Raw genomic sequence first — 13,184 nt, forward strand, 5'->3', positions numbered from 1 at the left:
AGCGAGAGAGATATCATGGCTAAAATAAGAAAGAAGTGAAATAAAAGAAAGGAAGAGGTGGTGACAGGGGAAGGGGGAGAAAGACAACATTGGAGAAAACAAGGACTGTGGACCTGGCTGTGAGTGTTGGTGAATATCAAGTCAGGCGGTGTGTGTGTGTGTGTGTGTGTGTGTGTGTGTGTGTGTGTGTGTGTGTGTGTGTGTGTGTGTGTGTGTGTGTGTGTGTGTGTGTGTGTGTGTGTGTGTGTGTGTGTGTGTGTGTGTGTGTGTGTGTGTGTGTGTACGCACTCAGTCAGGGTCAGTTGGCAGAGAGCAATACATGTACTTCCCCATAAAGTGGTTATTTAACCCAATCAGAGTCAAACACCAACTCAATGATATTAAAGTCTCTATTGAAGACTGCACTTAAAGACAGGTCCAAACAACCCCCTTATAGACAGGTCCAAACAACCCCCCTATAGACACGTCCAAACAACCCCCTTATAGACACGTCCAAACAACCCCCTTATAGACACGTCCAAACAACCCCCTATAGACAGGTCCAAACAACCCCCTATAGACACGTCCAAACAACCCCCTTATAGACACGTCCAAACAACCCCCTATAGACACCTCCAAACAACCCCCTTATAGACACGTCCAAACAACCCCCTATAGACACGTCCAAACAACCCCCTTATAGACACGTCCAAACAACCCCCTTATAGACGCGTCCAAACAACCCCCTTATAGACGCGTCCAAACAACCCCCCTATAGACACGTCCAAACAACCCCCTATAGACACGTCCAAACAACCCCCTATAGACACGTCCAAAAAAAACCTTATAGACACGTCCAAACAACCCCCTATAGACACGTCCAAACAACCCCCTATAGACACGTCCAAACAACCCCCTATAGACACGTCCAAACAACCCCCTATAGACACGTCCAAACAACCCCCTATAGACACGTCCAAACAACCCCCTATAGACACGTCCAAACAACCCCCCTATAGACACGTCCAAACAACCCCTTATAGACACCTCCAAACAACCCCCTATAGACACGTCCAAACAACCCCCTTATAGACACCTCCAAACAACCCCCTACAGACACCTCCAAACAACCCCCTACAGACACGTCCAAACAACCCCCTTATAGACACGTCCAAACAACCCCCTTATAGACACGTCCAAACAACCCCCCTATAGACACGTCCAAACAACCCCCTATAGACACCTCCAAACAACCCCCTATAGACACCTCCAAACAACCCCCTATAGACACCTCCAAACAACCCCCTATAGACACCTCCAAACAACCCCCTATAGACACCTCCAAACAACCCCCCTATAGACACCTCCAAACAACCCCCTATAGACACCTCCAAACAACCCCCTATAGACACCTCCAAACAACCCCCTATAGACACCTCCAAACAACCCCCTATAGACACCTCCAAACAACCCCCTATAGACACCTCCAAACAACCCCCCTATAGACACCTCCAAACAACCCCCTATAGACACCTCCAAACAACCCCCTATAGACACCTCCAAACAACCCCCTATAGACACCTCCAAACAACCCCCCTATAGACACCTCCAAACAACCCCCCTATAGACACCTCCAAACAACCCCCTATAGACACCTCCAAACAACCCCCTATAGACACCTCCAAACAACCCCCTATAGACACCTCCAAACAACCCCCTATAGACACCTCCAAACAACCCCTTATAGACACCTCCAAACAACCCCCTTATAGACACCTCCAAACAACCCCCTTATAGACACCTCCAAACAACCCCTTATAGACACCTCCAAACAACCCCTTATAGACACCTCCAAACAACCCCCTTATAGACACCTCCAAACAACCCCCTTATAGACACCTCCAAACAACCCCCTTATAGACTGCACTTACAGACACCTCTGGACAAACCCCCCACCACTGCTTAAAATAATCCTAGGGGAGACACTGATTAGGGGTTCACAGCTCCAGTCCTAAAAGATAATGATTGATTGAGTATTATGGTGGAAATGACAAGATTGTTATAATACCTTCATTGCATCAAATGGTTGTTTTATGCAAAAGAATAAGGGGTTGTTAGAACACTCATCTGTGTGTGTTCTACTGAGGATGGGCCTATGGGAGATAACACTGACAGGAGATTTACAATGTCTTTTGGGTGACAAAACCTAAAGAGACCGCATTCCAGAGCATGAGTTAATGTTTCTGTTCTATAAGGTACCAGGGAGAGATGACCCCAGGGCCAGACCTTGGAGTCAACACAATGAAAACTGTTTTTACAGCAGATACGGTCTGCTGTGAATTATAAGTAACTTTCATACAAATTTTAACCTTGTGACCCATTCTATACATCTGTTGTTCGTCATGTAGGTTGAAAGGGGTGTATCTTGGCTATAAAAATACCTTTTTACTATTGTCTCGGGGCTCTCAACAAATCATTTGAGGGTGATTCGTCGACCAGCCATCATTATCGTAGAGCACTCAATTGATTCACTTTATATGTGTGTGTGTTGTATTGACCTGCTTCCTTATTAATAAGTGATTAAAGATTTAGTTTAAGTATAACTCTGACTTGTGTGATAAGTTGGTCTCTCCTCATTTGATAAAAAAATTAACCACCACAGTATGAATCTGTCCTTTTGTGTGTTTGTTAAGACTCACTCTGGTCCGAGTAGTTCCTGGTCTTGAGCTCCATTTGACGTGTGTGAGACTCCAGCATCACCAGTCGACCCTGAAGGTCCTTCTTCTCCATGTCCTGACTGTCCTCAAACACCATGTACCGCTACAGACAGAGAGTTGTTAAAACACTGTATAACACTGTGTGTAACACAATGGCATGTGTGCATGTGTGTTAAGTACTTGTGAGAAAGGTCATTGATCTCTAGCCAACAGACAGGACACATTGCTAGCTGTATGCATCATGTTTGTCAGATTCCTTCTGCCACCACCTCCTGTGATCCTTAGAGACAAACAAACGGAGAGACAAACAAACAGAGAGACGGAGAGACGGAGGGAGGGACGGAGGGAGAGACGGAGGGAGGGACAGACGGATACACAGGTATCTTTTGGTTATCACTACGGCAACAGCTTCCAGGAACGACACAATATTTACATCTTACAGTTATTCAGAAAATAAGCAAAAGGAATAGAACAACAATATGTACATAACTGCCAAGTGGTACAGTATTTGGAATTCAACAGAGCCACATCCAGTCTGCTCCTGACAGAGGACGAGTGAACCGACTCAAACACTTTTGTCTTTCTTTAAAAAAAAAATGTTACAGAGACAGACAGACAGACAGACAGACAGACAGACAGACAGACAGACAGACAGACAGACAGACAGACAGACAGACAGACAGACAGACAGACAGACAGACAGACAGACAGACAGACAGACAGACAGACAGACAGACAGACAGACAGACAGACAGACAGACAGACAGACAGACAGACAGACAGACAGACAGACAGACAGACAGACAGACAGACAGACAGACAGACAGACAGACAGACAGACAGACAGACAGACAGACAGACAGACAGACAGACAGACAGACAGACAGACAGACAGACAGACAGACAGACAGACAGACAGACAGACAGACAGACAGACAGACAGACAGACAGACAGACAGACAGACAGACAGACAGACAGACAGACAGACAGACAGACAGACAGACAGACAGACAGACAGACAGACAGACAGACAGACAGACAGACAGACAGACAGACAGACAGACAGACAGACAGACAGACAGACAGACAGACAGACAGACAGACAGACAGACAGACAGACAGACAGACAGACAGACAGACAGACAGACAGACAGACAGACAGACAGACAGACAGACAGACAGACAGACAGACAGACAGACAGACAGACAGACAGACAGACAGACAGACAGACAGACAGACAGACAGACAGACAGACAGACAGACAGACAGACAGACAGACAGACAGACAGACAGACAGACAGACAGACAGACAGACAGACAGACAGACAGACAGACAGACAGACAGACAGACAGACAGACAGACAGACAGACAGACAGACAGACAGACAGACAGACAGACAGACAGACAGACAGACAGACAGACAGACAGACAGACAGACAGACAGACAGACAGACAGAAGTGAATTGGGAGAGACTAGGGACTGACTCAAATCTGGAGTGAGATCAATGAGACAAAACCCACCTGTCTGCCTGTGTGTGTCTGTCAGCAGATGCATTCAGTGTGTTGTTTTGTGTGTGTCTGTCAGCAGATGCATTCAGTGTGTTGTTTTGTGTGTGTCTGTCAGCAGATGCATTCAGTGTGTTGTTTTGTGTGTGTCTGTCAGCAGATGCATTCAGTGTGTTGTTTTGTGTGTGTCTGTCAGCAGATGCATTCAGTGTGTTGTTTTGTGTGTGTCTGTCAGCAGATGCATTCAGTGTGTTGTTTTGTGTGTGTCTGTCAGCAGATACATTCAGTGTGTTGTTTTGTGTGTGTCTGTCAGCAGATGCATTCAGTGTGTTGTTTTGTGTGTGTCTGTCAGCAGATGCATTCAGTGTGTTGTTTTGGGTGTGTCTGTCAGCAGATGCATTCAGTGTGTTTTGTGTGTGTCTGTCAGCAGATGCATTCAGTGTGTTGTTTTGTGTGTGTCTGTCAGCAGATGCTTTCAGTGTGTTTTGTGTGTGTCTGTCTGTAGATGCATTCAGTGTGTTGTTTTGTGTCTGTGGATCAGGTCTGAGGTCAACATGAAGAGACAGTCGGTCTTCAATTCTATTCAGTGTATGTCAGACAACAGGTTCAGAGCGCCAGCTCCTTGGTGCCCACACACCACTTGAGTGTGTGTGTTGCACTGACAGATCAGTGTCCGGCAGTAAGTTCTTGTTGTTGTCCATTAGAGCTCAGCACCAGTATCTTCACATCGACAATTGTTGTAGTTTTTCTGTTGATGGGAACGAGAGAATCTGTCTGTAACTGGAGAACGATGCCGCTGCCAGCAAAAACAGGCTGAGGAGTTCTGACATAACCTAACGAGACATAAAACCCCACTCCCAACACACACTGATCAACTGTCTACTTTTGGTTGTTTTTTTTAATACCCCTTTCCCCCCCAATTTCGCAATATCCAATTGGTAGTTGACAATGCTCGCTTAACCCGGAAGCCAGCAGCACCAATGTGTTGGAGGAAACACTGTACAGTCGTGGCCAAAACTTTTGAGAATGACACAAATATTCATTTTCAAAGTCTGCTGCCTCAATTTGTATGATGGCAATTTTTGCCATGCAAATTAACTGAATCCATCAAAAACATTTCCACTACCACAAAAGGACCAGCTGACATAATGTCAGTGATTCTCTTGTTAACACAGGTGTGAGTGTTGACGAGGACAAGGCTGGAGATCACTCTGTCATGCTGATTGAGTTCAAATAACAGACAAGAAGCTTGGATGGTTGGTGCTTGGAATCATTGTTCTTCCTCTGTCAGCCATGGTTGCCTGCAAGGAAACACGTGCAGTCATCATTGCTTTGCACAAAAAGGGCTTCACAGGCAAGGATATTGCTGCCAGCAAGATTGCACTTAAAAATCAACCATTTATCAGATCATCGAGAACTTCAAGGAGAGCAGTTCAATTGTTGTGAAAAAGGCTTCAGGGCGCCCAAGAAAGTCCAGCAAGCGCCAGGACCGTCTCCTAAAGTTGATTCAGCTGCGGGATCGGTGCACCACCAGTAGAGCTTGCTCAGGAATGGCAGCAGGCAGGTGTGAGTGCATCTTCATGCACAGTGAGGCGAAGACTTTTGGGGGATGGCCTGGTGTCAAGAAGGGCAGCAAAGAAGCCACTGCTCTCCGGGAAAAACATCAGGGACAGACTGATATTCTGCAAAAGGTACAGGGATTGGACTGCTGAGGACTGGGGTAAAGTCATTTTCTCTGATGAATCCCCTTTCCGATAGTTTGGGGCATCCTGAAAAAAATCTTGTCCAGAGAAGACAAGGTGAGCGCTACCATCAGTCCTGTGTCATGCTAACAGTAAAACATCCTGAGACCATTCATGTGTGGGGTTGCTTCTCAGCCAAGGGAGTGGGCTCACTCACAATTTTGCCTAAGAACACAGCCATGAATAAAGAATGGTACCAACACATCCTCTGAGAGCAACTTCTCCCAACCATCCAGGAACAGTTTGGTGACGAACAATGCCTTTTCCAGCATGATGGAGCACCTTGCAATAAGGCAAAAGTGATAACTAAGTGGCTCGGGGAAAAAAACATCAAATATTTTGGGTCCATGGACAGGAGTCTCCCCAGACCTTAATCCCATTGAGAACTTGTGGTCAATCCTCAAGGATGCGGGTGGACAAACAAAAACCCACAAATTCTGACAAACTCCAAGCATTGATTATGCAAGAATGGGCTGCCATCAGTCAGGAAGTTAATTGACAGCATGCCAGGGCAGATTGCAGAAGTCTTGAAAAAGAAGGGTCAACACTGCAAATATTTACTGCCTCAACTTCATGTAATTGTCAATAAAAGCCTTTGACACTTGTGAAATGCTTGTAATTATACTTCAGTATTCCATAGTAACATCTGACAAAATTATCTAAAGACACTGAAGCAGCAAACTTTGTGGAAATGAATATTTGTGTCATTCTCAAAACTTTTGGCCACGACTGTACACCTGGCGACAGTGTCAGCATGCACTGCACCCCGCCACAGGAGTAGCTAGAACGCGATGGGACAAGGACAACCCAGCCGGCCAAATCCTCCCCAAACCCGGACGATGCTGGACCAATTGTGTGCCACCTCATGGATCTCCCGGTTGCGTACAGTAAAACGTACAGTAAAAGAGCTGAACCAGCCGGTGACAGTTTAGAGACCTATGAGAACAGTGTTGCAGGCTTTGGGTCTGGCCCAGCACCAACACACCTGACACTAGATTGAGGTGAATCCGGTGTTATAACACAAGGCTGGAATTAAAGTTGCCCTCAGTCACTGCCGACACACGTAAACAGTCTTGAGTCTTGTGATCATAGAGCTGTGTGTGGATGCAGGGCTTATCGACCAGAGCCCATCGGCTGGGATGAGCAGTCATCTGCTGCGGGATTGACTCACCCGAGTCCCCTGCTCTGCCGGAGGCCTAGTGGAACAAATAGGCTCTTCTCTACATGAAGGCAAATTTCTATGTCAGAAAGCAGATGAAGGCATTCCTCAGAATGCCTTTTACGAACATGAAATCATTCGTTTGGCTGCAGGTGTATTCAAGGCCCTGTTCAAACCATAAGCATAGCGAGAGAACGAGAGGGCAAGCAAGAGAGAAATTGATTAAGAAAACGACGTGGGAAGGTATGAGAGAGGGTCTGAAGGGCAGTAAAGAAAAGACAGACTTCCTCACAGTAAACTCCAAGTAAAACAGCAAATCTAATAAGAGCATTAGGCTACATGAGGCCTGGACTGGACAAGAGGGCTGTAGAGAAGAGCAAGAGGAGGGAGAATTGATCAGTCAACAACACTAAACACAAGGCTCCACGTCACATATGGTTTTAACTGTCATAAAAGCATAATACCTAACATCAATCCCTCGAACCTCACCCCCTCTTCCTAATCCCTTAGACTACACCCCCCACCACCACACACACACACACACACACACTTTCTCCGTGCTGCTAATCATATGACCCATAGTTGGGTGTTCATAAGACAACGCTCCAGAGAAAGAGTTTCTCTAGTCTCCATCTACCTCTTCCCCCTCTCCTCCTGACCATGCATAATGCTCCCTTTGTCCCTTCACACACACAAACTCTTCCTCTCTCTCACACACACACACAGCTCTATCACACAGACACACACACGCTCCATCTCACACAGCTCTCTTTCTCTCACACGCACAAAGTGCCTCAGTGTATCAACATTGTATTGACAGAGAGTTTTATTAAGTGCACGGAGTCTTCTTTGGGTTGCTGCCTGGGTAGAACAGGGCAGCTGGGATAGCAGGATGGCGCTGCCAGAAAGGAGATCAGATATCACAGATCTGGAAGTCACTAAAAGGGTCATGCATCTGTGGTTGGCAAGATCCCGAAGTTAGATTTGAGATGAGTTTATTAAACATGCAATCAACTTAAAATATTGTGTTATAAATGTGTTCCTTGGTTTGAGGGTCAAGTGTGTGTGTATTGTGCGTGCATTAATGTGTCTGGGGTTGGAGCAGGTCACAGCACAATCTGTCAGAGCGTTTGTGAACTTCCAGTGAGACAACATTATAAGAACAAACATCATGTGAACAGGAACACAAAGACCTTTTCACTTTCAACAAGTCAATAACAGCCAGTGGGTATTCAATCAAAGCCTGTTATAATTTTTTTCAAATCCCAATTGACTATAATATGAAATCAGAACTGGCTCAACAGCAAACATCCCGATCATTGTCCAAATCAACAAACAATATGAATGGTTTAGGCTGTGAAATTCAACTGCGGGGCTAACTTAATTAAAACTGATGAATTGGGTTCAATACCTGGTCGTTTACACAAGTAGGTTAATTGAAACAGCATATTTTTTTACAGCAGAAATGTAGGTCTAATCCAGACAGCCATGTTGGTAGTCCTGACTCTCTGTATGTGGTGTGTGTGTCAGTCCTGACTGCTCCTACTCATCCTGGGTACAGATGCATGACAGTAACAGCTCCTGCCTTTTAACAGGCCCATAGCTTAGGGAGGGTCTGCTCTGTTCAAGCTCTCATCAGCTAAGTACAGCAAAGTAGGGGCTGAGCGACTGTGGGGGTTTGTTTCAGTACAGTGACAAACTGACAGCTGGACTAGAGCCTGGGTTTGACGTAGGGCTGGGCGATAAATCAATATCAATAGAGGTAATTACTTACATCAATAACCATATAAAAACGTCTACATTCATTTTGACAATATCGATATAGAATAATTAGGTACCGCAGTCCATTTCACCTACGTGATGTAGCAGGAAAGTGCAGAAAAGTGACAATATGCACGTGGAGAGGTATACGGCCACGAAAAACCACTTAGCACCTCGAGTGATGGAGTAGCCACTATTAACCACAAAAAAATGATTTATTTAGGCAAAAACAGTGGCAGTAATAGCCATGGAGAAGAAGCAGCTTCCCTCTAAGACATTATTGATTAAAAAAAAGGGTCCAACTGTTTCAGTTATTTGGAAGTGGTTTCGCTTTTTGAAGTCCGACGAAGAGCAGAGCAATGTTCGATGCAAAGTATGCCGTAGACAGGTGGCTACCAAGTCTGGTAATACGACAAACTTTTGTCACCATCTGAAGCAAAATCACTCCTTGGAACATGCAGAAAGTTTGAGCCACGGTATTGATAAACGCCCCTCAAGCACCAGCTAATCTCGGGAGTCAACACTGACAGCGTTTATACCTTATGAGCAAACATAGAAAAGACACAAGGACATCACAAACGCTAGTATGCATTGCATTGCTGAAGACATGCTACCAATTAACACAGTCAAAAATGAAGGTTTAAAGTGGTTTATCAATTTAATTGACCCCAGGTACGTGCTCCCTGGCCGCAAACATTTCTCTCACATCGCACTGCCTAAACTCTACGCCGAGTGTATGGAAAAGGTTGAGGAACAGCTCAAGACAGATTGTATGTATGTTGCTACTACTAACGATCGGTGGTCTAGTCACACATCAGAGCCTTAAATTAGCTTCACTATCCAATATATTGACAGAGTGGAATCTTCGTAATAAATGCCTTCAAACATCATACTTTCCCGATGACCACACGGGTGAAGCTATAGCAGAGGGGCTCATTGACGCTCACGCCTCCTGGGGACCCAGTCAAGACAGACAACAGGTCTGCATTACAACGGATAGTGGTGCGAACGTGATGAAGGTTGCTCAAATCAACAAATGGACCCGACTGCAATGTTTTGGACATCGTCTGCACTTGGCCATTGGTAAGTAACCTTGTCAATTGTGTATATTGACGTGATTGGATAGAATAAACTAAATGTGCTCCCCCCCCCCCATCAGCTGATTAAGTATTACACTTGTACATAACTAAAAGGGATTGTGATTTTAACATTGTATTAAAATATATTGATTTCTCTTACAGAGAGTGGGTAGAGACAAACGGGTGCATCGTGCAATCGAGCAAGACAGTTGTAGGTGCCTTTTCCTATTTGTGGAAAAATTAGAGACCTGGCAGTTGATCAAAAAGAACACAACCGACCCCAGCACAAGTTTGTGACGGAGTCACCTACCAGGTGGGGATCACATCAAAAAATGGTGCAAAGAGTACTGGAGCAGGAGAAAGACATTTCACAGGTCTTGTACAGTGACAAGAAGACCCAGCACTGAGCTCCCACCTATACAGATATAGATGTTCTTGAGTCCATAAACCAGGCATTGACCCCACTCCTAGAATTCACAGATGCTCCGCCTGGTGAGTCTTATGTCAGTGTGTCTTACCTGAAGCCAGTACTATACCTGTTCAATACAAAGGTCATGAAACAGGGCTTACCCAAACCATCAAAACAAATTAGAAATATGATGACCTAGCCACAGATGACCTCCTGGACATAGCCTCGTTGGTCGACCCTCGGTTGAAAACACATTACATCAGAGGAGAAGATGGGCCACATAAAAGCAAGAGCCGTCTCAGAGATGGTCAATGAGGGACATGAAAACCCAAGCCCAGCACAGGGAGACATTGCTGCTGCTGCTTCACCACAAATGCCAGCTAAAGAGAAAGTCACTGGGCAGTGTTTTCATAAAGCCATTCTCCACCACCACAGGTCTTACTGAAATCCAACAGGTAGAAAAGGGACTCAGCTGCTACCTTCAGTCTCCAGATGCCGACAGTGAAACCAATCCACTGGACTGGTGGAAGATCCACCCCAAAAAAAGATCCACCCCCAAAAAAGATCCACCCTCAAAGAAAGATCCACCCTCAAAGAAAGATCCACCCTCAAAGAAAGATCCACCCTCAAAGAAAGATCCACCCTCAAAGAAAGATCCACCCTCAAAAAAAGATCCACCCTCAAAAAAAGATCCACCCTCAAAGAAAGATCCACCCTCAAAGAAAGATCCACCCTCAAAAAAAGATCCACCTCAAAAAAAGATCCACCTCAGAGGGTGTTTTTAGCACAGGTGGCAACATAGTGACCTGCCATAGGGCAGCTTTAAAGCCAGAGACCGGCGTAGACAGACTTGTCTTTCTTGCAACTTATAAGACAACCCAACATAAACTGATGTGCCATTAGACTAACAGTTAATGCATATCAACTTGCACTATTATATCTTAAGGGTTTACATATTTATTTATTTTAAAATGTGGACTTAAAATGTTATTTGTGAGTTCTACTTCTGACAATAAGAAACACTGAAGCCTTTGGATTGTTCAGGCATTCTTGAGTCTGAAGCAGATATGCACCTTTTAAACATTATTAGATTAATATTGTGATAATGGACAAAAAAAAAAGTGATTTTCTTGCAAAAAGGACATTTCTAAGTGACCCCAAACTTTTGAACGGGTGTGTGCTATATATATATATCACACACATACATACATACAGTGTGGAGTATTTGATAACCTGCAAAATCGGCAGTGTTTCATACTAACAAAGCATGTAGAGGTCTGTAATTTTTATCATAGGTACACTTCAACTGTGAGAGACGGAATCTAAAACAAAAATCCAGAAAATCACATTGTATGATTTTGAAGTAATTCATTAGCATTTTATTGCATGACATAAGTATTTGATACATCAGAAAAGCAGAACTTAATGTTTGGTACAGAAACCTTTGTTTGCAATTACAGAGATCATACATTTCCTGTAGTTCTTGACTAGGTTTGCACACACTGCAGCAGGGATTTTGGACCACTCCTCCATACAGACCTTCAGGTTTCGGGGCTGTCGCTGGGCAACATGGACTTTCAGCTCCCTCCAAAGGTATTCTATTGGATTCAGGTCTGGAGACTGGCTAGGCCACTCCAGGACCTTGAGATGCTTCTTACGGAGCCACTCCTTAGTTGCCCTGGCTGTGCATTTCAGGTCGTTGTCATGCTGGAAGACCCAGCCAAGGCCCATCTTCAATGCTCTTACTGAGAGTAGGAGGTTGTTGGCCAAGATCTCAGGATACATGGCCCCATCCATCCTCCTCTCAATACGGTGCAGTCGTCTGTCCCCTTTGCAAAAAAGCATCCCCAAAGAATAATGTTTCCACCTCCATGCTTCACGGTTGGGATGGTGTTCTTGGGGTTGGACTCATCCTTCTTCTTCCTCCAAACACGGCGAGTGGAGTTTAGACCAAAAAGCTCTATTTTTGACTCATCAGACCACATGACCTTCTCCCATTCCTCCTTTGGATCATCCAGATGGTCATTGGCAAACTTCAGATGGGCCTGGACATGCGCTGGCTTGAGCAAATCAAAATCAAATCAAATTTCTTTGTCACATACACATGGTTGGCAGATGTTAGTGCAAGTGTAGCGAAATGCTTGTGCTTTTAGTTCCGACAATGCAGTAATAACCAACGAGTAATCTAACCTAACGATTCCTTATACACACACACACAAGTGTAAAGGGATAAAGAATATGTACATAAAGATATGAATGAGTGATGGTACAGAATGGCATAGGCAAGATGCAGTATATGGTATCGAGTACAGTATATACATATGAGATGAGTAGTGTAGTTTACGTACGCTGCAGGATTTTAATCCATGACGGCGTAGTGTGTTACTAATGGTTTTCTTTGAGACTGTGGTCCCAGCTCTCTTCAAGTCATTGACCAGGTCCTGCCGTGTAGTTCTGGGCTGATCCCTCACCTTCCTCATGATCATTGATGCCCCACGAGGTGAGATCTTGCATGGAGCCCCAGACGGAGCTTGAACTTCTTCCATTTTCTAATAATTGCGCCAACAGTTGTTGCCTTCTCACCAAGCTGCTTGCCTATTGTCCTGTAGCCCATCCCAGCCTTGTGCAGGTCTACAATTTTATCCCTGATATCCTTACACAGCTCTCTGGTCTTGGCCATTGTGGAGAGGTTGGAGTCTGTTTGATTGAGTTTGTAGACAGGTGTCTTTTATACATGTAACGAGTTCAAACAGGTGCAGTAAATACAGGTAATGAGTGGAGAACAGGAGGGCTTCTTAAAGAAAAACTAACAGGTCTGTGAGAGCCGGA

The 13,184-nt window shown here is 44.9% G+C and overlaps 1 protein-coding gene across 2 annotated transcripts in view; it reads right to left on the minus strand.

Annotated features, from left to right (window-relative positions):
* The window catches only part of LOC124038507 (C-Jun-amino-terminal kinase-interacting protein 4-like), a 76,569-nt gene that overhangs the window by 47,331 nt on the left and 16,054 nt on the right, over positions 1–13,184 (minus strand). For both annotated transcript variants that reach the window (XM_046354486.1, XM_046354483.1), the window contains exon 2: positions 2,679–2,799. In XM_046354486.1, coding sequence (XP_046210442.1) covers positions 2,679–2,799 — 121 coding nt within the window. The remainder of the gene's footprint in view (positions 1–2,678; positions 2,800–13,184) is intronic.

The sequence above is a fragment of the Oncorhynchus gorbuscha genome, linkage group LG06, assembly GCF_021184085.1.
Source record: "Oncorhynchus gorbuscha isolate QuinsamMale2020 ecotype Even-year linkage group LG06, OgorEven_v1.0, whole genome shotgun sequence".
Lineage (NCBI taxonomy): Eukaryota > Metazoa > Chordata > Actinopteri > Salmoniformes > Salmonidae > Oncorhynchus > Oncorhynchus gorbuscha.